General features: G+C 43.4%; 1 protein-coding gene across 2 annotated transcripts in view; it reads right to left on the bottom strand.

The window, feature by feature from the left end:
• The window catches only part of MAML3 (mastermind like transcriptional coactivator 3), a gene marked incomplete at its 3' end in the record, with an annotated part of 271,284 nt that overhangs the window by 223,743 nt on the left and 23,818 nt on the right, over positions 1-23,723 (bottom strand). Inside the window, exons 1-2 of one of the 2 annotated variants that reach the window (XM_081876070.1) lie at positions 15,704-16,599; positions 10,276-10,360 (exon numbers count right to left, since the gene is read on the bottom strand). The exons of the other annotated variant lie outside the window; for it this stretch is intronic. Coding sequence (XP_081732196.1) covers positions 10,276-10,287 — 12 coding nt within the window. The 5' untranslated portion in view covers positions 10,288-10,360; positions 15,704-16,599. Of the gene's footprint in view, positions 1-10,275; positions 10,361-15,703; positions 16,600-23,723 lie in introns of those variants that run through there. 2 annotated transcript variants of the gene reach the window in all.

Below are 23,723 nucleotides of genomic sequence, written 5' to 3'. Positions count from 1 at the left end.
TGCTTTTCAGCATGTAAGGTGCTTTCTGAAATATACTAAAGCATCCTCATCACTCAAGTCTACTTGACTCAAGGTGGGTGTTTCTGGGTGTGCAAACATGCCAGCCTTCCCAAACCTGGTGCTCTCCAGGAACTTTTGGACTTCAACATCCATCAATCTCAGCCAACACAACTCTAGTCCAAAACATCTGTACAATGCCAGGTTGGGAAAAGCTGATCAATGGACTCACTAGTTTCCAGGGCGGTAAGAGGCCACATGGTTACACGGTGACTCCATTGATGCTTGACAGGAAGTTTCCAGAGTAGGTTCTGCTTTCAATAACACTGGCTTAACTCTAAAATAATATCCAGCAATGCCAGGGGGTAAATTTAAAATTAGTGATGAAAATGTCTTAGTACCACTGCTTCCTTCAGGTGACTTCATGCACCATTTTCACAATGCGCATGTAAATATGAAATGTCATAAGAAAAGCAACACCACTTTGAAATACAATATGAGTGAAGAGGCATATAAATGCTTCAAATGCCCCCCTGGGGGGACATTTAGTTCTGTCCAGTCCCAACATACATATGATGTTGAATTTTCAGTTAATTTTCCTTGTTTCATCCAGAGTCAAAGGCTGAAATATCTAACAAAGCTTATCCCCAGCCCCTCCAAAAATCTGCTTCAGCTTTGTGTTATCTTAATCTATCAACTTAACTATTCCATCAAATCCAAAACACATTACATTGAAGTAACTCTAATTGATTTTAGTGAAATACACACCTTTGGAAATGTCTAAGTCTGCAGCCTATAAAGGTAAAGGTAAAGGGACCCCTGACCATTAGGTCCAGTCGCGGACGACTCTGGGGTTGCGGCGCTCATCTCGCTTTACTGGCCAAGGGAGCTGCCGTACAGCTCATGTGACCTGCATGACTAAGCCACTTCTGGTGAAACCAGAGCAGCACACGGAAACGCCATTTACCTTCCCGCCGGAGCAGTACCTATTATTTATCTACTTGCACTTTGATGTGCTTTCGAACTGCTAGGTTGGCAGGAGCAGGGACCAAGCAATGGAAGCTCACCCCGTCGTGGGGATTTGAACCGCCAACCTTCTGATCGGCAAGCCCTAGGCTCTGTGGTTTAACCCACAGCACCACCCGCATCCCTGCAGCCTATACCCATTCCTAATTTCAGTGCTTTTCAGAATACTTTTAGCCAACACTAGGAAACATGTTTGTGTGCTTATATACAATGAACTTTAACTATTGGGAAGACTCCAGATTCTCCAGGGTGAAAGAAGTAACTGAACACACACAGCCACATACACCTACAAATCTAAACACTGACTTCATAATATTGAGGGATTCAGCCAAGCAGCTCCTTTTCCAAGGGCAAAACTGCAGCTTTCAAATTCAGTGCACAAAATACCACACTTCCCTACTTATCCCATTCTGTATACGTTAAAAACAAATCAACTGCCTTTAAAGGTAGGCAGATGTGGCACTGGGAGGAGAGGGAGATGAGGAAAGGCGAGTATGTCAATAATTGTTCTGTCTGGAAATGGTTAAGTAAACAGCAAACACTAGCCCATCTTATTTCATTCCATTATTATTATTATTATTATTATTATTATTATTATTATTATTATTATTATTTTGCAAACTCGAAGTCAAGGCACCACTTCATGAGACCCAAACACTGAGGTACAGAAGCTGGAGCAGGAAGAATCTATGAACTCCCCACTCCCCGACTTGATAACTGAAGTGTATCATCACTGAATGTTCTTCTGTAATGGAGCCAAAATATGGCTACTTCCATTTCCCACACCCAAGCAGGCTTCTGTCTCCAGAGGAACTGAATATTCCACTCCAAACATTTCTCCAAATCAAACAGCACCATTAAATGTGAAAAGTGAGATCAATGGCAATGGTGCAAGCCCAGCTAACTTACACAATTTCTTTTGGGTTTTTTTAAAGACACAGTGTAACTGTCTAACACAATTTGCTGGATGAAGATGCAAAACAAAATGGAAAGCTACAGAATATATTGATTTCTTGGGTTGCATTGGCCAGGTCCACACATCACAGCAAGTCATACATTATGTCTTACTGTGCATGAGCAAAATCTTACCTGCTTCAATCTTCCCCAATTGTACAGGGAGGAACTGCTGGTTACACAGAGAGTCTTAACCATACCTAGACAGCAGGCTATGCTGTGAAATTATTATTGACTATTATGCTGTAAATGTTTATGTGCATGGTCATCTAAACCTATTTCTAAAACATTCTGTGCTATTCAGAGAATCCAGATCTGATTGAGAAATGGCATACAGACAGAAAGCGAGTCTATAAAATATTTTTGTAGAGCATTAGGATTTGCTGAAGACCCAAATGTCAATGTGGTTCACCAATTTCCTTGGGTCCTTTAAGATGTGGCTTCATTTTAGAAGAGTATTTTCAATGTTTACAGGGTTATTTCATTTTGGGGGTAATTTTTTCCCTTCTTCCTTTTAACAGACAATGCAGACAGCAGAGATCAACTATCCCAGCTTGTATCTAAGCGCTAGCCTGGTAGCCACACGGGAAAAGAAGCTGCATAAGAACATCCTGTTCTCAGTGACCAGACAGAGGCCAGGAGGCGAGTGAAACAGAACCTCTCTCCATTGGCAATTCCCAGAAACTGGTATTCAAAGCATACAGATTTCAACAATGTAGGCAAAACACAGCCATCATGCAGGTGGCTGCATTAAGTTCCATGTAGGCAACTGAAGGGATTGGCAGAAGAGGGATGCAGTACTCAACCCCACCTCTGTGCCCAGCAAACTTTCAGAACTGACAGATTTCCCACCTCTCTTCTGCCAAACTCCAGCAGACTTGTTTAACTGCATTCATTTATATTGCAGGCTAGTGACTTTTGTGAGCTCATTTACAAAAAGGTGCACTATTTTATTATTATTATTATTATTATTATTATTATTATTATTAATATCCAGATTTGGTTAAATTGTGTAAAATGGTTGCCTATTTATTTCCTGAGCCAAATTCAGTGTTAGGGACTTGCTTCTATAGATCGAGATAGCTTAGGAGTCAAATACTCAAAGGAACACCTCTCCCTTTACCAGCCTGACCATGACTTGAAATTTTCTAAGGGAGTTGACACTTTTCCACATCTCATTGTTAGGGAAAGTGCATTATGTAGTGATACATGAGAGGGCCTTCTTGGTGGCAGTGCCCTCCCATTAGTACTATGCCAGGTGCTGACATTGCTATCACTTTGGCACCTGGTCAAGACTTGTCTATTGGTGCAGGTGTTTTAAGAGCTTTACTCTTTGACCAGCTCTGCTGCAGTGTGTTTTGTTTTTAGCAGATTCTATTCTGATTGTTTTATTGTTATGTTTATATCATGTACTGCACACCCTGCTCTGGGATCTATATAAATGAAGGGCAGGCCATAAATATTTTAAGGAACAACATAAATAAAATATTGTTGTGGCTCTTTGACTAAACCTCTCCCCCCACCCCTGCCCCAATCCACTGTAGCAATGCATCCCACAGATCAAGCAGCCTCTCCCCTCAAATTTTATATATAAACATTTTTCCCTTTCAGGTTACTGGATCAACTAGATAAACTTCTTCTTGTCTCTGTGCAAGTGCTATGAATTATCACGCCCTAATGTTTTGTTTTATGCTGCACCCAATCAATTTTCTGACTGCTCCGTTCCACACAGCAATCCTAGCCCTCTAATCCTGCCGACTCCTAAAAGGCTCTTCTTCCTGAACTTCACGGCCACTATGGCGTTAAATGCACAGCCAGAATCTGGGTCTACCTTTCCTCCCCAAAGGCTAGCGTTTAATAATTAATACAATGGCCTCCGATTCCACATTCTGAATTGAACATATGGGAAGCCTCATTCAGACCTCCTCACAAGTTTTAATTTTCCTCAGCATAAAGTATTCCCTGTGCATACAGAGCTCCCAAATAAGAACAGCCATTGTTTATTTGTTTGTTTAAATCATTTTACCTTGCTCTTTTGCCAAGAAAGGCTCCTGGAGTGGATTACAATATCCATAATAAGGCAGCCTTTTCATTCATGACACAAAAGGAAAAAAGGATGGCGATAGGGGAGACACACCAGCTCAATCACCAGCTCGAAGTTACAGTTTCAAAACCCTTCTCCCCAACATCCAGAGCATGCAAACATGCAGTTGTCTCCTACATTCTGAAACTGTCATTGCATCAGCATAAAAATTACCGGTTTTATTTCCTGAAGCATCCACCGAGTTGGGTGCTTTACTCAGTTTACAAATAAGAGCAAATCTTTATGGCATCACTGTCACCACTAAGCAGTGATTTAGCAGTACCCGAGAGTGCTAAATACGGTGGTGACTAAACAAAATAAAATAAAAAATTCTTCCAGTAGAGACCAACTAAGTTTGTTACTGGTAGGGAGGAAGGCAGGGAGACTAACAGTAGGGGGAGCCAAAGTCAATGACAGGCCTAGCCAACTAATTCTGCTTTTGTTGCCATACTTTTTCATATCGAGTTCAACATGGGCATCGCTCAGGTTACATTCACACCATACTTTCTAAGCGCTATGATTCTCCTAAACAGTAATGGCTTCCCCAGAGAATTCTGGGAGCTCTCGTTAGTTAAGGCACTGGAAGATGGTAGGGCACTTCTATTCCCCTTCCAGAGCTACAATTCGATGGGTGGTTTAACAATCCCTCTTCATAGGGAACTCTGGGAATTGAAGCTCTGTAAGAAGAACAGGGGTCTTCTACCAACTCTCAACACTCTTAAACTACAGCTCCCAGAAATCTTTGGGGGGAAACCACAACTATTTGAAGTGGCATCATACTACTTTAAATATATGAATGCAGTCTTAGATTAAAGAGGAGGAAGCCGGCAGTCAGTGCCACCCCATGAACTGATAGTAAGTTAGAAGGCAGGCAGATGGGGGCTCACTGGGGCAGACTGAGTTTGGTGGGGCAGGACCCCATTCATCCTAATGGACCAGACTCCACTGCAGATAGAAGGTTCTCCAGGAACCCAGAAAAATGCAGATAAGAGGTCTAAGCAGAGTGTGGTTTTATTAGAACAACTTTGGCATCAAAGCAAGACTCAAAGCAAGGCCTACCAAAACCTTTCATGGCTGTCAGGCAGGAAGTGAGAACTTGAGTCCTAAGCAAAACCTGGGCTTGGAATGGCTCCAGATTCTGGTATGCTAGACTGGATAGTACAGGGGTCAGCAACCTTTTTCAGCTGTGGGCCGGTCCACTGTCCCTCAGACCTTGTGGGGGGCCGGACTATTTTTTTTTAATAAAAAAAGAACAAATTCCTATACCCCACAAATAACCCAGAGATGCATTTTAAATAAAAGCACACATTCTACTCATGTAAAAACACGCTGATTCCCGGACCGTCCGCAGACTGGATTGAGAAGGCAATTGGGCCAGATCCAGCCCCTGGGCCTTAGTTTGCCTACCCCTGGGCTAGAAGAACATGGACTGGGCTCTGTGCATATTGTGGAGATGATAAGAGAGCTTGCCATTGAGGAAGACAAGCCCCAATGTGGGCAAGAGTTCAGGGAATGTTGGGAAGGGAGTGTGTGTAATCTTCAGGCCCCCAGGAAATTGCAGAGAAGCAGAGTATTGCTTTATTAAAATAACTTTAGAAACAAGTACTCAGAGCAGGGGTTCAGTTCAAGGGTCTTGTTCCCTTGTAAGTAAAATTCCAGTGGGGCACATGCCTATGTTAGGCATGGATGCTCTTACTGGGTTTTTTTAAAAGCTCCCAGGACTCTTTTTGGTTAAAGAGTGGGGCAGAAGTACTTTTAAAGCAAACACACACATCCTGCTGCAGGCCCCAACACAGATGGAATGGCCAGGGGTAGGGAAAATGGGGCCACGCCTGCAATCTGCATCGCCCAAAACTGTTCATTTAAAACTCCACTGCAAGATTCCATTTTAACTTGCTACTGCCAGTGTTCCTTCAGCTGAACAGTCATTCAAAACATACAGCCTTAGGGAGATGTCTAATGTTACTCATACTCTGAGTACATCCACTGAAACCAAGAAAATCCACTGCTTTCAGTGGGCCTACTCCAAATATGACTTAATTGGACGTCACCTTTAGTTTCTGTGTTAATTACCAACTTTCTCCATCTACTTCCCTTCTGCCCACCCAGAAGCACTGCAATGTGTTTTAAAGACATGAAAATACCTAATAATAATAAAAGAAAAATATGATAAACAAGTATAAGACTTAGGAATAAAACAAGGGAAAGCAAAAGCCCCTTTCCCAACCCTACTTCATGCTAAAGCTGAACCAGAGGAGAAACTATGTGAGCCACGTTAACCAAATAATTAAAAAAAAGCCCTCCAATTAAAGTGTTACAGTTCCTTTAAATCCCAGAACAAACGGTGCTGCTGCTCATGATCCTGGAGGATGCAGCGCAATAATTGTCACTTAGCCACTTAACTCCCTGCTGCATGGCTCAGTCACTCATTGTGGTTTATCTCTCAGCCAATTACTGCTGTCATTTGCATTTCAATGTGTACCATCAGGAGCCAGGGCAGAGGCAACAGCAGAACAGGAAATGGAAGCGCAGCAACTGGTTATTTGGGTTTGATTCAGACAACAATTTTGTGATTGGGGGACAGAGGTTTGCTCTCTAGAAATGAATTTGCCTTTGTTGTGCCTCCAGCTTCCTTTCAGGCAGTCTCTGGGGTTGAGGGACAAAAAGGCAGTCAAATTTGTGGCGGAATGAAGCAATACAGGTTAAGTTTAGCTGTAAACCTGCTGAAGCCAATGGAAAATCATCTAAGGCTACAAATCCAAGGCACATTTTCATGGTAGTAAAACCCACTGAACTCAGTGGGATTTACTTCAAAGTAGGCATGCATAAGATTGCCCTCGAAGGCTGAAGTAGTTGAAAACTGTTCTCAAATAAAAATAAAATGATGGACTGCATATTCACATTACATTATGCTCATATCTTCCTTACAATGAGCTCAGGGTAGTGTACAAGACAATGTCGTGTCTCAACAACCCCATGAAATATGTTGGGGCTGAGAGGGAGTGACCTGCCATTGTCACTCAATGAATTTCATGGCCAAGTGTCTCCTCTGCCCAAGTCCAAAAAACTAACATCTACACAGGTTCATGTTTATTTATTTCATAAAATTTATACAGTATGCTGCTTGATTATAGGAAACCCCACATACTTGGGGAGCAATTTATGATAGGACAGTGCTTTCATTCCTCTTTGTGTATTGTCATTCAACATTTAAATTGAATTTTTTTAGTTATATGAGCCTATTTCTCTTTTTATTTAAGTAATTTAAATGTAAGATTTTGTTTGCTTTGTACTTTTAAATGTGCAAGCTGAAACTCACGCTAGCCCACTAGGCACAAATATAACCTGGAACACTGCTCTTAAAGCTTCTGCATTCACAAGGTAGCACACAGCTAAAATTTACTGCCAAATTCCAGACATCTCTGTAAACAGCCCAGATGATTCACAATATTTAGTGTTTAGGGACCAGATTCTTCTTTTACCTAGTTGACAGAAGGAACATTAATCTTCTCCTGCATCTATCAGCAAGCTCACAATGACATTCCATCACGATGTGGTCTAGCAACAGCAAACCAAAAGGAAGGGAGGCACCCACCTATACTAGTGGCATTTCGATGTATTTTTCTCTGTTACAAAAAACAAACAAATTGGCTATCCAATTTCTGCAGTCAACATGAACCAGATGCTATACAGAACCATCCAATTTAATGGTATTGGGTCCATTTCTTTGACTCGGTTCATTAATGATTAGGACAATTCATTCGGAGATACAGGTATTATTAAGCACAAGTGGAATATTTGCAAAACACTGATGAAGAGCAAAATAAAATGCTACCCTTCCCTACAGAAAATACGACTGGAAACTGGTCTTGCATCAGCTTAATGCAATCGCAGAAAAGTGTTACGCTCAACTGACTGTGCAGATACAAAATCCAACAAAAAAAATATATCTAAAAGAAAAATCTGATAGAAAAACGTGGATGACTACAGTTCTCTTCCTTGTGCCACATCCACTTGTTCTAAATAAGAAATAAAAAAAAGAAGCTGTCTTGTTCTAGGTCACACAATTTGTCCACCTAAGCTCAGTGGGTAGAGCGTGAGACTTTGAATCTCAGGGCTGTGGGTTCAAGTCCCATGTTGGGCAAAAGATTCCTACACTATGGGGGGGCTGGACTAGATAACCCTTGCGGTCTCTTCCAACTGTGACTGACAGCAGCTCCCCGGGCATTAGGGAGTGTCGCACATCACTTGTTACCTGGACATTTTAAACTGTAAATACCAGGGATTGAACCTGCATGCAAATTATTATTCCACTGAGGGATCCCACCCAATTAACCCTGACACCATAACACAAAGTGTCCAGAAATAATAACGCCTAAAAAAGCAAGCAGGTCGTGTGTGAAAATCGGTTAACTGAAGGCCAATACAAAACAGCAATCTTTTCCTGCAGCTTTTTACTAAGATTGGAAAACATAGATTCAAACCATCAGCTCCCCACCCCCAACCAAGTATATTGTTTTAGAGAGTCATGAAGACCCAGGCAAAACTCTGGATTGCCCACAGGCGAAGTTAGAGTCACTCAGTCACATCTCTCCAGACCACCCTGTTTCTATTTTAGTCCTACCTCTTAGAGAGTGTCACAGTTAACAGGAAAAAAGGTCATGTGCAAATCTTGTTCAAGCATAGAATCTATGAATTCATGGTCCTAGACTCCCGTCCCAAGGTAACAAACCCAATGGGCTGTTCCACCAGGAATACCAAAAGCAGAAATAGAAGCTTTTTACTTTTTTAAAGGATATAATATAAAGAGCCCTACTGGATCACTCCAAAGGCCAATTTAGTCCAGCATCCCATAGCCCACACTGGGCAGCCAAATGTCTATGGGAAGCCCACAACGATGGCTCTGCTCAAAAATCCTAGAACTGTATTGTGAACCTGCTTAAGTTTCTAATGGTCTTCAATGACAACCCCACATACAGGGTGTTGCAGTAACACAGTCTTGACATGACCACAGTCAGATCCACCTTCGCTAAAAAAACAAGCACAGCTGACTCACCAGCCCAAACTGGGTAAAAGCACTCCTGGCCAACAGTTGTTGGTGATCCCCCCCACCTTTTCCAAAATCTGGGCCCAGCAAGCAGCTGGTTCTCAAGTCCAGAATCTAACAACACAGTGCACTGCCATCGCTGGCACTGTCTGCAAAAAGCAGGCTGCCTCCCATCAGGCAGAAGGGAAATGCCGAGTGCTTGAGGTGTAAGAATAGGTGAACTTGCTTCTACAAGTTATGTATGTGCACATCTAATTGCTTCTCTCTCTGAGTAGCATGTTTGTCTGTGGTAGGGCGTGAGAGGGTAGAGCAGTGCAAGCACTAGAAAATTATTACTTGCTTTCAGGCCTAGTACTATTCAAAAATAGCAATATTCAGGGCACTTTCCATTAGAAATGGCTCCAAGACCCACAACTCTCTAGACTGGACTTTACCATGCTGCCCTGAGTATTCCAGCTGAAGGAGAATGGCAACATCTAGCAATTGTTAGCTACAGCCGCTTCCATAATATTCGCAACTGCAAATTACTAATGCTTCCAAGTAGGACACAGAGCCTGTGTATCCAGATCGGCCGGTCTCTCTAAAAGAAACACACCAAAAACCTGAAAAACAAACTTCCCAATTTCACTTCTAACCTGACCTCAGCTACTCTGAAATGCACAGCTAGATGAGGCAGAAACGTGACCTACTAAGTGAGGAGTACAAAGAAAAAAGACCTAAGCAGCTTGAACAAGAGCCTGGAATGAAGATGGGAGGGGAAAAGAATGAAGGAATCATGCTAGGTGAATTTGCTGACCTTCAGAGGTTATGACAGTAACCGAGTGACATAACATGGGCTGCAGCCAAAAACAGCACAGGCAGCCTTGAGAATACTCCAAGCAATCATGCTGCTTTTGTTAATACGCCTCAGTCCAAACTGGTCACACTGCTTCGCTTTTCCCAGAACACATAAAGCAGAGCAGAGGCAGCACAAAGGGCACCATACCAAGCTAGCTTCTGTTTAAGCATATAGAACACGTCACAGACACACTTACGGGCATGATTCATACATGAATATGCCGGAATAACCACTGTGGATTTAGGTCTATAAGGCTAAGCTGGGGTGCTGGGTTCCTAATGCAACAAAACAGAAAATGGCAGCAAGAAAATGGCCTGCCACCTAACTCACTGGCTTAATCATCTGGAGCCAGTTCACTCTGCTGGTGGCTGTTTTGTGGGGCACATGTACCACTTCCTCTTGACTGTGCAGGTTGCTGAGGTGGGAGGGAGAGAAAATGGCGGGTGTAGGGAGTACAATTAGTAGGGAGTACAATTAGTTCAGTAGTGTGTCTAGGTATGGGAAATGAAGGTTTAAATGCCTCACTTGGTCATGACACTTAATGGTTGTCCTGAAGTAAATCACCACAGCCAATCTCACAGAATTGTTGTAAGGATAAACGAAAATGAGAAAGCTCTTTCACAGAAAGGATACTAGGAAGAATAAAAAATGGCCATTCTTGCCCTCTCAATGCCCCCTCAAGAAATGAGAGGGTTGCCAACCCATGGCGCCCACGTTTACCTACAGTGAAAACCCCAGGTAGTGGGCCTAGACTATTTCTTTAAAAAAAAGAATGAAGGTTCAAGGTATGCCTCTAACATTCCTGAAAGAAAATTATGAAGCAAAGTGTTCAGGTTCTGATCTAAGTGATTTCTGTGAAATGAGTGAAGTTAGCTACTCCCACCAGTCAGTGTTTTCAGCCAATGAGTGATTGATAAATGTTGTTTAGACACCAAGCTACAGGAATCACTGTGGTCCCAATGGGATATAAATGCAATAAATAAGCTTCCCACTTAGCTGCTTAAGAAAGCTGGAGGGGCCAGCCAAGTGGAGATGTCAGTCACCATCCTGGCATCTAGGGATCTCCACATGGTCGCAACTGGACCCACACCAGTCACAAAACACGTGTGATGCCTGGCTCGTTTCTAGCACTGTCTGAAGCCCGCCACACATGCCCTCTTCCTTGTCACAACAGAATAGAGATAAGAGGGGCAATTGTGTGAGCCCCCTACAATATAATAATAATAAATAATAATAATAATAATAATAATAATAATAATAATAAAATTTTTTATTTATATCCCGCCCTCCCCAGCTGAAGCCGGGCTCAGGGCGGCTAACAACAATAAAACAGTACAAAAGTACAGCACAAACACCACTCTAAAATCATTCATTATAAAAGTAATTAAATTCAAGCCACTGGCCACCATTGGCCAGAGCTCCGCGAAGATTGCCGAGGGAGGGAGTCAGGCTGTGCCCTGGCCAAAGGCCTGGCGGAACAGCTCTGTCTTGCAGGTCCTGCGGAAAGATGTCAAGTCCCGCAGGGCCCTAGTCTCTTGTGACAGAGTGTTCCACCAGGTCGGAGCCACAGCCGAAAAAGCCCTGGCTCTAGTTGAGGCCAGCCTAACTTCTCTGTGGCCTGGGACCTTCAAGATGTTTTTATTTGAAGACCGTAAGTTTCTCTGTGGGGCATACCAGGAGAGGCAGTCCCGTAGGTACAAGGGTCCTAGGCCGTATGGGGCTTTAAAGGTTAAAACCAGCACCTTAAACCTGATCCTGTACTCCACTGGGAGCCAGTGCAGCTGGTATAGCACCGGGTGAATGTGATCTCGCAGTGAAGACCCCGTAAGGAGTCTTGCTGCAGCATTCTGCACCCGCTGGAGTTTCTGGGTCAGTCTCAAGGGCAGCCCCACGTAGAGCGAGTTACAATAATCCAGTCTGGAGGTGACTGTCGCGTGGATCACAGTGGCTAGGTCAGGGCGAGAGAGGTAAGGAGCCAACTGCTTAGCTTGGCGGAGATGGAAAAATGCTGCCTTTGTTATAGCTGCAATCTGCGCCTCCATGGAAAGGGAGGTGTCGAAGATTACACCCAAACTCTTAACGGATGGTGCTGGCACTAATTGCGCCCCCGCAAGAGATGGGAGTTGCTCCCCCAATCCCATATCGTCCCGTCCCAGCCAGAGGACCTCTGCCTTCGAAGGATTTAGCTTCAACTGGCTCCCACGTAACCATCCAGCCACAGCTTCCAAACATCTGGTCAGTGTGTCTGGGGCCGATATGATAGATAGGATATTTTATATTCACAAAGTATGGTTGTGGAACAGGCAAGTACAAGCTTGCAGTCTGCACAGCTGTCTTCACTATCTCCCAGTCAGCTTGGAGTATTATATCATTGTTTCGTTTCATGCTGAATGTTATTTTGCTGAATGATCACTGGCTCTTGGGATCTAAGCCCTGCTCTTACCTAGGAATGTCATGCTGATAATGAAGAGCAGTATGCCAAAGGATACAGTCACAAGGAGGCATCTTTGGCAGAGGAAAGACTGAAGGAGTAGTGCCTTTCATACAAAATGAACTGAAGCTGGCAAGATCACACTGAACTCTGCTCTGCCTCAGAGACCATGAAATAAGTAGATGTTAGCAATGGAGTTCAGCTGAACATACAAGAGGTGACCAAATTAAATATATATGCCTTTAAAACTAGAAACCTGGGAACTTGCATCCAGTGGATCAACTCGATCTGGCAATTATGCAGAAAGAGGGGGCTTGTCAGGTGGAAACTGTCAATAAGCCATTTTATCACAGATGCAACCCAGCTAACCTGCACTATGGGGAGCATACACTAAGCATAGTGAAGGGCTTGGAACTTTTTATAGATATTTGGTTAAAATGTGTTGCTACAGACATCTTCCCCAATCTGGAGCCCTCATATGTTGTTGGACTATTTTTAGGAAATAAAAAATAATTTCTCAAGCTGAAGAGAGATACAAGTATTTCACTGACCCAGAACCTGCACTATTCTCGCTACAGCAGTGGTGGAAAGCCTGTGGCCCTCAACATATTGTTGTGCCTACTCCCACCAGCCCCAGCCAGCATGGCCAACAGTCAAGGATGAGTTGCAGTCTAACCCCAGTGTTAGAGAAATAGTATGTGTGTGTTATAAAACCTCAGGGTCGTCTGCCAATATTGAGGTGTTGCATCAATGGGAAAGAAACTGCTTTTTTGTTTAATGGAATTCTCTCACCAAGGCTATCGAGAGAAGAATTCTGATAAACTCCTGTGACGCTATATTTTAAGTTTTGGAAACAGAACTTGCTTCCTCCACGTCAATTAATTTTATGTTACATTTGGTAATTTGGAGCAAATAAGTGTCTCATATGATATAGTGACTAAAGACCTGCATCCAAAAATCTAACTGGCTATTAAAACCAATGTGCAAAATTCAATGACTTACCATCCAATATTTGGGGAGTCTACTAACCCTTTACGCTCCCTGACTCACAATTTTCCACTCACCTTGCTCCTCCAATATCTTCTCTCTCAACCCAGTAAAGTTGAGCTGAATTTTTTCAGAAGACTTTCATCTAAGATTTTTCTTTCTCTCACTGCTTACCCCTCTCCCCAAAAAACAATCTATTTGCAGAACTTTCTCTCGGGGGCATTGTGGAGAATGCAAAATGGCGTCCAGGCTGCTAACACAGTTACTGCCGCCATTTGCGGTGGCAGCAAAATAACAAAACTTCAGGAAAAAATAAACTGCACTACTACCACTGCTAGTTCCACATCCTGAGAAACTAGGTGAAATGTTCTGCTGCCCACAAACAGGATGGGCAGTTACAAGAGGCCATTTGCATACAGCTGTAACCTTTAAGCCTTTCTGAGGTTCTCTCCTCCCAGCCTTCACTATCCCTCTGTAACCCAGAGCTAACAGGCAATCAGTTATTAATCTGTTACAGTCGTACCTCGGGTTAAGAACTTAATTCGTTCTGGAGGTCCGTTCTTAACCTGAAACTGTTCTTAACCTGAGGTACCACTTTAGCTAATGGGGCCTCCCACTACCGCCGCGCTGCTGGTGCATGATTTCTGTTCTCATCCTGAAGCAAAGTTCTTAACCCGAGGTACTATTTCTGGGTTAGCGGAGTCTGTAGCCTGAAGCAAAAGTTCTACATACACTTTGTTCCTATAAAGCGCCATGCATGGATAACGTGTCAGCTATAGATACAGAAAACTTGATCTAAAAACAAAACAAAACATGGTGATAAACCTTACAATTAATTATTTGTAAACAAGCTAAAAAGAGGAAAGTAAGGAAATATGGAGAGAGCATCCACAGTCATGTACTTGAATCAATTTCTAGTGTGGCAGGAAACCACTCACATGCAAATACAGACAACTCTTCCAAGGGAGACATGCATCCTGGCGGTAGCTGACTTTATTGTAACAGGAAGCCTCCCCCTTCCCATTATGCACTATTGGATTGTCTGAGGCAGACACTAACAGCAGCTTTTGCTCTCCTGCAAGGAGCTACAGGCTGCCAATTACAGGAACACAATATGTACAGTTGATGCAATGAAAAAAAATTGGAGGACACATCAACCTCTAGCAACAACACAAATATTTTCATTCAAATGATTGAAAAGAACCAAGACCTCACCCAAAATAATAAAAGCACGCAAGGTTCCCCCCCCCAAGCCTAAGATACAGCTTTTAAACAAAATAATTCCAATATTGGCTTTTAAAAATGGCTTGTTATCAATTGTGCTGCAACTGCATCTGTCATTACAAAAGCTCTTTACCAGTGTTAATGTTTAACTGAATGTTTACCAATTAATTAGCACTTATAAGCTAACATTTTGTACTAAAAAAAAAAAAGCAGAGGGCAGTGCAAATTTAGCTCCTTTCCTTTCCATTCTTTGTAGCTATTTTGTTTTTATGGGTAAAAATGTTTATGAGACACAGACCACCTTATACTTTCCTAGCAGCCTACAAACACAGAATGGGTCCTACCTGACAAAGCACTACAAGAGAAAACTAACAAAAGGCTAAGCTGGAAGCGTGATCTGCAGACGGTAGAGGCCGACCCCAGCAACGCAAATGCACAAAACTGTGGAGGTCTGTGATTATGCTGTGAACTGCAACCTTGGCTGGGAAGCTGTATCACTTTGAAATATGTTATTGGTATTGTCCATCTCCTCCCCCCACCCCACTCTGCATGAGCACAGATGGTCAAACCTTACAGCTAACCCTGTGCCATGGATAATGAGGTAATAACTTTGCTCAGGCAACAGCCCCTCTGGTTCCTACAGCCATTAACATCCAAAGAGCATCGATCTGCCACATGCCAGAAACAGAATGTGTCTTCACCAGCTAAACCATCCTGTGGTAAGAAAATGGTTCTAAGAGCTGAATAACTGTACCATTTTAACTGCTTAGAAGCTAAGCATATAGATTGCTGCATCACAATGGCACAAGCCGTCTTACCTTTGAAATACAATAATAATAATAATAATAATAATTTATTATTTGTTCCCCGCCCATCTGGCTGGGTTTCCCCAGCCACTCTGGGCGGCTTCCACAAAAACCAAAAATACACTAAAATATCAAAAAGCACAAATATATGCACCGAAACTCAAGCATGAGAATCACAGCCTACAAATGCAACAAAGAGTATTCCCATTGCCAATTTGCCTCACAAGGGGTACTTGAAAACAAAGCCAGAAAACATCACACTTGAAAAGAGCCATGACAGAAACAAGAAGAAAATGAGCCCCCGGCCTACCTGGCAGCAAGTCAGTATGTCAAATCCAAAGTCTAAAGTTTGAGAGTCAGTCCACACAAGCAAAGGCCAAAGGTCAGGAAATGCAGTCGAGGGTCACTCAAAGTAGCCAAGTCTGAAGTCCGCCAGTCAGAATACAGTCCAGAGTCAAACCCAAAGGACAGTCCTTTAGAAGTCTAGGAACATAGATGCCAACGTCCCTCAACACGGGCAGTTGAGCAGACACAGCACCTCAGTTCTGCTTTCTTTCTGTACTCTGCATTCTGATTGCAGCATCTGGGCTTGACGAGGCATACGATCCTCACCTGCTCCAAGCCTACTCCAGCTGAGGAATCACACCCTTCCTCCCAGAGCCAACAAGTCCCACCTGGCTAGCCAGGAAGCTGGCCTGTGGGCCCTTGCCTGCTACAGCTCCACTCCCACTGTTCGCTATACCTCAGAGCCTGCAGTGTTTGGGTCCTGCTGCTCTGGTTTATGTGCACTGATCTTCATTCCCCTCACCATCCTCTATCACCCTGTGAGTACTCCCTTCCCCACACCCTGCTTGACCCAGTGTGTCCCAGTCCCAGCAACATCCCGCCCCAGGATTGTCTTCCTCCTCCCAGTCATCCTGCCAGTTCTTGGCAGATGGTTGGAAAGCGAGGAACCAAGAGGCCCCTGGGTGATGTGAGAATAGGCTAAGGAAAGAAGGGAATCATGAGAGGAGGCCAGAGAGAAAGCAGGTGACGGCTCTTTCCCTGCTTCTGTGAAGTCACAGAACGTTCCAGGGAAGAAGCCTGACACAGAACCCAGACCACAAAAGGAGCACTGTGAACTCTCTGTTTGCAGAATACTCTCATCTTGTGGTACTAAACATCAGTCGGCGCAGGGTGTCAGGGCAGAACTCCAGGATCCCTCTCCGCGGAAAGAGCAGGTGGGTGGGGGTGTCCCTAAACACAGCGGGGCTAGCTTACCACATGTTGACACAATTGAAGTAATGTGCAACATCTAAAGAGGGGTCTGCCTTAAGACCAGTGAGTGAAGACTAAATTTATCTAATTGCACCACTGACTAAATTTAAGGGGACAGGCAGTAACTTGAAAGCAAGCAAGTGTAAACCACTAGTGAGATGTGCATTTGTAGAAAGATGAAGGGCTGAATTTAAAGAATACCCTTCTGCACATTTCTTTTGGCACGCTTCCAGAAGCAATTCTGCAATTACCACTTCTTCCCAATCAGTTGATGGGAGAACAGGAACAATTTCCTGAGCTCCCTAAAAATGCAGCGCAAGGCATGATGAGAACAGACCTTCCCAAACTGGACAGTTTAACTTGGCTAAGGAAATGCTCATTTTAGCTTTGATGGTTAAGCAGAGGTGGCTTTCCTTCTTCTTCAGAGCCTATTAGACCCACCAGAAAAGGGTATTCAGGGTGGGGGTGGCCAATGGGTATATACCCAGGGAGGGTCAGTCTAACAGTATAATATGTTTCCTACACTAGGCTACGGTTATGGTTACATATTTCTATCTATCATTGTTTTTATAAATTGTAATAGTTCACAAAACGTCAGGGTTGAAACAAGTGAACCAAGAAGCCACAATTTTAGCAAAATTACAGAAGTCTATACCAAATCATTTAGTGAAAATCTCAGAAATGCAAGATGGAGATGGAACACTTATGAAGACTAAAGCTACCTAATATTCTCATTATGAGCCTTTGTCAAGAAAAGTAAAACTGTTAACAGGTCCACAAGCACAACTTAGGGTTCATTAGAGGATCTTAAGAGGCAAGTTAGTCATCCTTACCTCAAAGGATACATAAAGATTGGTCTATTGGTAGACTCTTTGCCACCAAATTTGATAGTTAACCTATACAGTGGTACCTCGGGTTGCATACGCTTCAGGCTACATATGCTTCAGGTTACAGACTCCGCTAACCCAGAAATAGTACCTTAGGTTAAGAACTTTGCTTCAGGATGAGAACAGAAATCTTGCTCCGGCGGCGCGGCAGCACTGGGAGGCCCCATTAGCTAAAGTGGTGCTTCAGGTTAAGAACAGTTTCAGGTTAAGAACAGACCTCCGGAACGAATTAAGTACTTAACCCGAGGTACCACTGTATTAGCTATTGTGAGAATCAGGGGGTGGTATTTGTGGGGAAACATGAAAGCCAGTTGTGCAAGGAAGGGTGTAAGCAGGCTGTCCTAGCCTCCCACTTCCATTGCAGTATTTACGTAGGAGAACTAGGGCAGGATAAAACAAAAATTACAGTTCAAGTGGAAGTTTCATGTCCTTGGTCTAACGACAGGCAGATCAAAGGAAGAGAACAGAATGAATCCAAATTATGTTTTAAGGTTCAAAAGGAGAACCCAAAGGGGTACCAGCCTGAAACAAAAACTAAGGAGCAGTCACAATGCCTCCAGTACCAATCAATAGGGAAACAGTGGAATATGAAGGAACTGATCACACTTTCACTGTCCAAAACACCCACCTCAGTATTTCAAAATTATAGACTGGTCAAGGAGGTCTTCTATGTATTTTGGAAAGTTCCCTGTTCTCTACGCATTTGGACATCTCTAAAAACACTGTAACTAAATTTTGCATGATGTTTCCTGAGATAAAGGAAGTTTCATCTGTGTTTGGATATGATTAGACACCATTTTGAATCAAGATGGCAGACTGAACCTTTCAAAACTGCACTTTTTTGGTTTCTTGGAATTCCCAAGCAACACAGGGCATAAGGCTGCTAGTAAGCTATAAGGGTGCCTTAAATGAGTAGTACTGCATTATTTTATAATAAGTTGAGTCCATGATCACTGATCTGTGTAAGCTGCTTCACACAACTAGCACAGCATGATGAGCATAACTCTGAGAGCTACCAGCGGAAGAATGGACCTTCCAGGCAAATGTTTGATAACAAAACATTACCCTTTAGCTGACTGAACAGGTAAGGATGAGTAATGGCAAAATGCTGTACTTGGACTGGGTGTGTGTGAAAGGGGTAGTTTCTACTCAGCCACTGTCTCTCTTGCTCAGATAAGTAAACTAAAATGGGGATTACAACCATTTACCTCAAGACTGTTGTGAGGAAGAATGTTATAATTGCTGTACAACACTTTGTAGGCTAAAAAGTGCCTTTATAAGATTACTGCTAATGAGTAACTAAAAGTATTGCTTTTAAGAAACATTTAAGAATCATAACTGAGGTTATGCACCTAGTATGAGTCTCTGAAATTTACTTTTAATCATCTATATTCAACCTGGTTCCCTCCCAAACCCTGCCAGTTACGTCTTAGCAGGGTCTCCATGCCCAGGTCTACCTACAACCATCTAGTGTTCATCAGAACTATATTTTTAAAAACTGCCGTGAACCTTTGAGGGTGGGTGAATTGATAGTGCTGGCAGCTGGAATGTATTTTCCTATGTTGCCTTCCATATAATTGTATCATCCAAACATTTAGAAAGGGTCTAATAATTACACATATACACGATGCATATATTTGGTAGTGTCTTATACCCACTTTTAAAAAGCCATTTCTGCCCTTATGAAGAAAGATCTCTCTTAAGAACTATTTCTAAGCCACCTAAAGCTTGCGCTCTCTCGCTCTCTCTCTCTTACACACACACACACACACACACACTTTTCTTAAGAGAGGCTAGCTTTCTTCCACCTGATCCGACAAAGACTGCTGGCAATCCCCCCCTCCCCTCAATGCCTCTAACATATTTTCACTTAGCACCAGTTTGATGTATAAGATCTGACAGCCAGGCAGTTATAGGCCACCTGCATCACTGTCGCCATGACAACAGTGAAAGACAATCCATGATCCCATGCCCTGGTCACACGTTTCAATACAGCTTATCTGTCCAAAGCCACTGAGTCTAATGGAAGAGAGTAATTACAATCTTCCACTCATTGTCAAAATTCTCGCCATATAATTCTCTTCAAAATTATTTTATTCCTCTCATACGGCTGCTTTACACACACACACAACCCTAAAAGAAATCCTCAGTGGGAGTGGTAAGGGATGGGGGAGGAGGAAGGAAAGGGAAAGTGGCAACTATAAATTGAAGCAGAATATTAGTGAACTGTCACTTTACTGTGGTAAAGAACTGAGCTGAAACAGAAAGTGGTACTAGCCACCAGAAAGGATCAATCATGTTTTTACTTACCTACTCCTGTTCACACACCATCCCTTTGTACTATTTTGATTTCAAAAGAAAAGGGATTCCTGGTGAACTTCCTGCCGTTACAAACTGAGCAGCCACAATCCCAGAAGGCAAAGCAACAGTGAGTAAACAGGCTGGTCTGTCCAAACACTCTGACAATTAGCAAAGGGGTCCAGAATCTGAGCGCCTGCGATTCTGCTGTGAGCCATGAAATCTCATTTTGAAGAATTATTCATTTCTAAGGTGGCTCCTGTGTGTTACAATAAAGCTCTTGAATGTGGAAGACCCGGATTCAGATCCCTACTCAGCCATGAAACTCATTGGGCAGCCTTAGGCCAGCCACTGGGCTGGTTCCAATGTTACACCAAATCATGGCTGGATGCCACATAAATGAATAAGCTACAAGGACCCTCATTCTCACACTTTCCGCTCCTCACTGCATGCTCTGAAATTCCCTCTTCTTTCTTGGTTTGAGGAAAAACATAGTTTGTCATTTTATTCATGCCAACACACTATGGGTTATGCTCACCAGAATGCAAACCAGAATTAACCTGTATTTGCTTCTAATTTCCAGTTATGTTTTGCCTCAAACCAAGAAGGAAGGTGAGGGGGAAATGATGGTGTGTAAGGAGAAGGATCCTTCACGCAGAACCAAACAATGGTTTGGCATTACTATTGAACTAGTCTGCTATTCCTAAGCTGGCTCACGGAGCTGCTGGGAAGGAAACATCAAAATAGAATACACTATCACTGACACAGAACTTTAACAGAATCTTGGCTACAGAGCAGGATTTTCCCATTCTATCACAATGTCACCAATTCATCCTCACTACTTACATATAAGTTAAGTGTTTCCACTGAGCAGCGCTGGCCAACCCATGAGGCGGACTGAAACAGCCATCTTGGGTGGCAGAACCTCAAGGGGCAGTGTCCTCTGGGTACCCCATATGCACCTGCCGCCACTACTGGGGTTGTGTGGCAGCTTCCCGTGCAACCTTGGAAAGCAAGGCAGGGGGAGGCAATTTCCCATTTTACCTCAGCCAGCAAAACGGGATGGGCCACACCTGCCACTGAGACAAAGGTAATGGCCTCCAATCAACAAGACTAGGGGCCTTAATGCACCAATCTAAAGCCTCCTACTGAGTATTGGATCATCTACCGGTATATCAGGCATGTCCAACAGGTAGATCGTGATCTACCGGTAGATCACTGAACGTCTGTGGTAGATCACTGGTTCCCCCCAAAGAAGCTCTACAACTTTGTCTCCCCTAAAAAAAGCTCAACATTTTTGCCCTGCACCCCCCAAAAATGGGGCTTTCCTCCTCCCTAAAGAAAGCTCAACAACTTTGACCTGAACCCCAATCATTGCCAGTTTTTAACTCTGTGAGTAGATCGCAGTCTCTTGGGAGTTGGCCATGCCTGACCTATATTATTATTTGTCACAGGAATAAAATATATCTAGATCACAGTAAAAAGGCTAGGCATAGCTGTTCCCTCCCAGTGGTGTTCTGGTTGATTTACTTCCTCACGTGTAGCTGAATAGCTACCATTCAGTCTTATGGAGAAAAGTACAGTTTTGGGCCTGGGGATACAATTGTGGTGTGAGCACCTCCCACCCCTAATCTAGAAGGCCCAGCCTCCCCTGGTGGACCCTCTGGGGAAAGATGCAAATGCATTTCTGTGCCTGGGATCCCTGCAATATATGGACCTTCTTATCTCCTTGTCTCACCCTATAAATAAATTTCAGAAACTTCACTAGTTGGGGAACTGAACTGCATTGTGAGAAAATGTTTATGTGGATAAGATGTTTGGACAGGGAGAAGGAACAGTTCACTGACATTTTACCTGGCAAACCCTCTCAATAGTAATAATAATTTATTTATATGCTGCCCATCTGTCTGGGTTGCCCCAGTCTCAAGCAACACCCATGTTTATAGAGAATAAAACAAAAACAATTGTACACTTAAGATACATTAGGCACCCGCACACAAGGTTCTCTTTCAATCCCAATTAATTGTTAAGTTGGGCTATGTTGTGATGTGTGACTCGTGCCCAATACCTTAATGCATCAGAAACAAAGGTCCACCTGAGGCCTCAATCAGCATAAGCGAGAAGCGATTGCTCTGCTGTTGACAGTATTACTTCCCCCTTCCCTCCTCCTGCGCCAAACAGCACAACATCATTTATCTGTCAAAATTCCCATGCCCAAATTCCTTCATCCACGGTGAGCTACGTGACTCGAATCCATAAAATGTCTCCTTTACATGCGATGTAAAAGGAGTGCAGGAATGAGAGAACATTTTCTCTGAAAACATTTTACAGGTAGCGAAGTAACCTCAGGACGCAAAGGTCCTTATTTCTGCAGCGTGGTGTTTATTATATTGTAATCTATCATATAGGAAAGATTATATAATGACAACCATCACGCTGCTGAATTATTAGATTTGCAAATATTTGCAATATAACAACAAAAGCCTTCATTAGGGTTCAGCCCCATTGACTCAGTAATGCTGCAAATTCGCAAGGGAATAAGGGACAACAGAGCTAACTGAAAGTGGTGGGTAGGCAGACAAAATGAGCTAAATGAGAATTTGACAAGGACATCACATTCTGATGAACTATGGAAGAAGATTTATGGCAAGGACTTGCTCATGCAAAATGATATGCCAGGCTTGCAGACAATGTACCCGTGTGGCGTGAGATGAACTGAACTGTGGCTCTGGAAACCATTCTAATGGAGGTTTGCATGATCAAGCCGTTAACCCACAGGGCTTACTTGGGTAAGATACACCCTACATCAGAGCGGCCCAACACACAGTCCAAGGACCATATGCGGCCCTAAGGCCATTTTTGGTGGCCCTCAGCAACATTTGATTTCACCGCTGCCACTGCCACCCCACCGCCCTCGTGCTGCCTTCCTAAAGCCAAGTAAGCAAGGTGATGGGCTTTGGAAAGGAGGCATGAGGGCTCTGACAGGGTTGTAGAGGCTCCTTCCCAAAGCCTAGTTAGCACTTGTCCAGCTTTGGGAAGAAGATATGAGGTCTCTAGGACTATACGACAGCCTAGCACCTCCTTCCCAAAGCCCAGTGACTCACTCATTCAGCTTTGGGAAGGCAGCAAGACGGCTGCAGGAAGCACCACATTTTTGGCCTCGCTCCCCCCGCATGACATGGTAGTGTGTGACCCACAGGTTCCATGTTGATGTACTATTGCAGCCCACTTGAGATGAAAAGTTGGACCACCCTGCCCTGGGTAATCAGGAGCCCTTCTTACATAGTACAGTTTGAGACAGAACATAAAACACTGCAAGCATATCACCTGTGTGTAGCCTGAGCTAATGAGTCTAGATGTGCCTAGAACCCTCTGATTCATTAAAAAAAAGGACAGAGTTTAACATCTCAGGTCTAAACACTCTTCTGTGCAAGTAAACTCAATGTGGGCCCATATATACATTTTTTAGTTGCTGGTACAGTTCTCCCCATCTCAGTTCTCCCCATTGTGAAGCCCCATTCCACGTGGTTATATCAGCATGCTGCTTCAAAAGATGTGTGTCTTGCTGTTCTTGCCTCACCTGGTGCCATGAGTCTATGATCTTTAGAGGAAAAGATTGGGGATTCAGAGTAGGAGATGGAATTGCCCTCAGGGCAACTGAACCACAGACTCTGATGCAAGGGCAGCCCATTGTGTCAGAGCCTCTCTGGCCTTTCTGGTTGTGTTGCCCTTCTCTGACCTTGAAGACTACAGCACAGAAACCCTATAGAATCACAGTCTCTTTGGCTTCATTGGAGTCAGTCAACAACTGCTAACATAGGCTGGACTCCTTTAAATTAAGAGCTCCTCTCACAGAAAACAGAGCTAGCTACTGAGACAGAGCTGCAG

The sequence above is a fragment of the Podarcis erhardii genome (genome assembly GCF_964252035.2).
Source record: "Podarcis erhardii genome assembly, chromosome: 9".
Classification (NCBI taxonomy): domain Eukaryota; kingdom Metazoa; phylum Chordata; class Lepidosauria; order Squamata; family Lacertidae; genus Podarcis; species Podarcis erhardii.
Note: the sequence above shows the minus strand (reverse complement) of the source record. Positions and strands in the feature narration are given on the sequence as shown.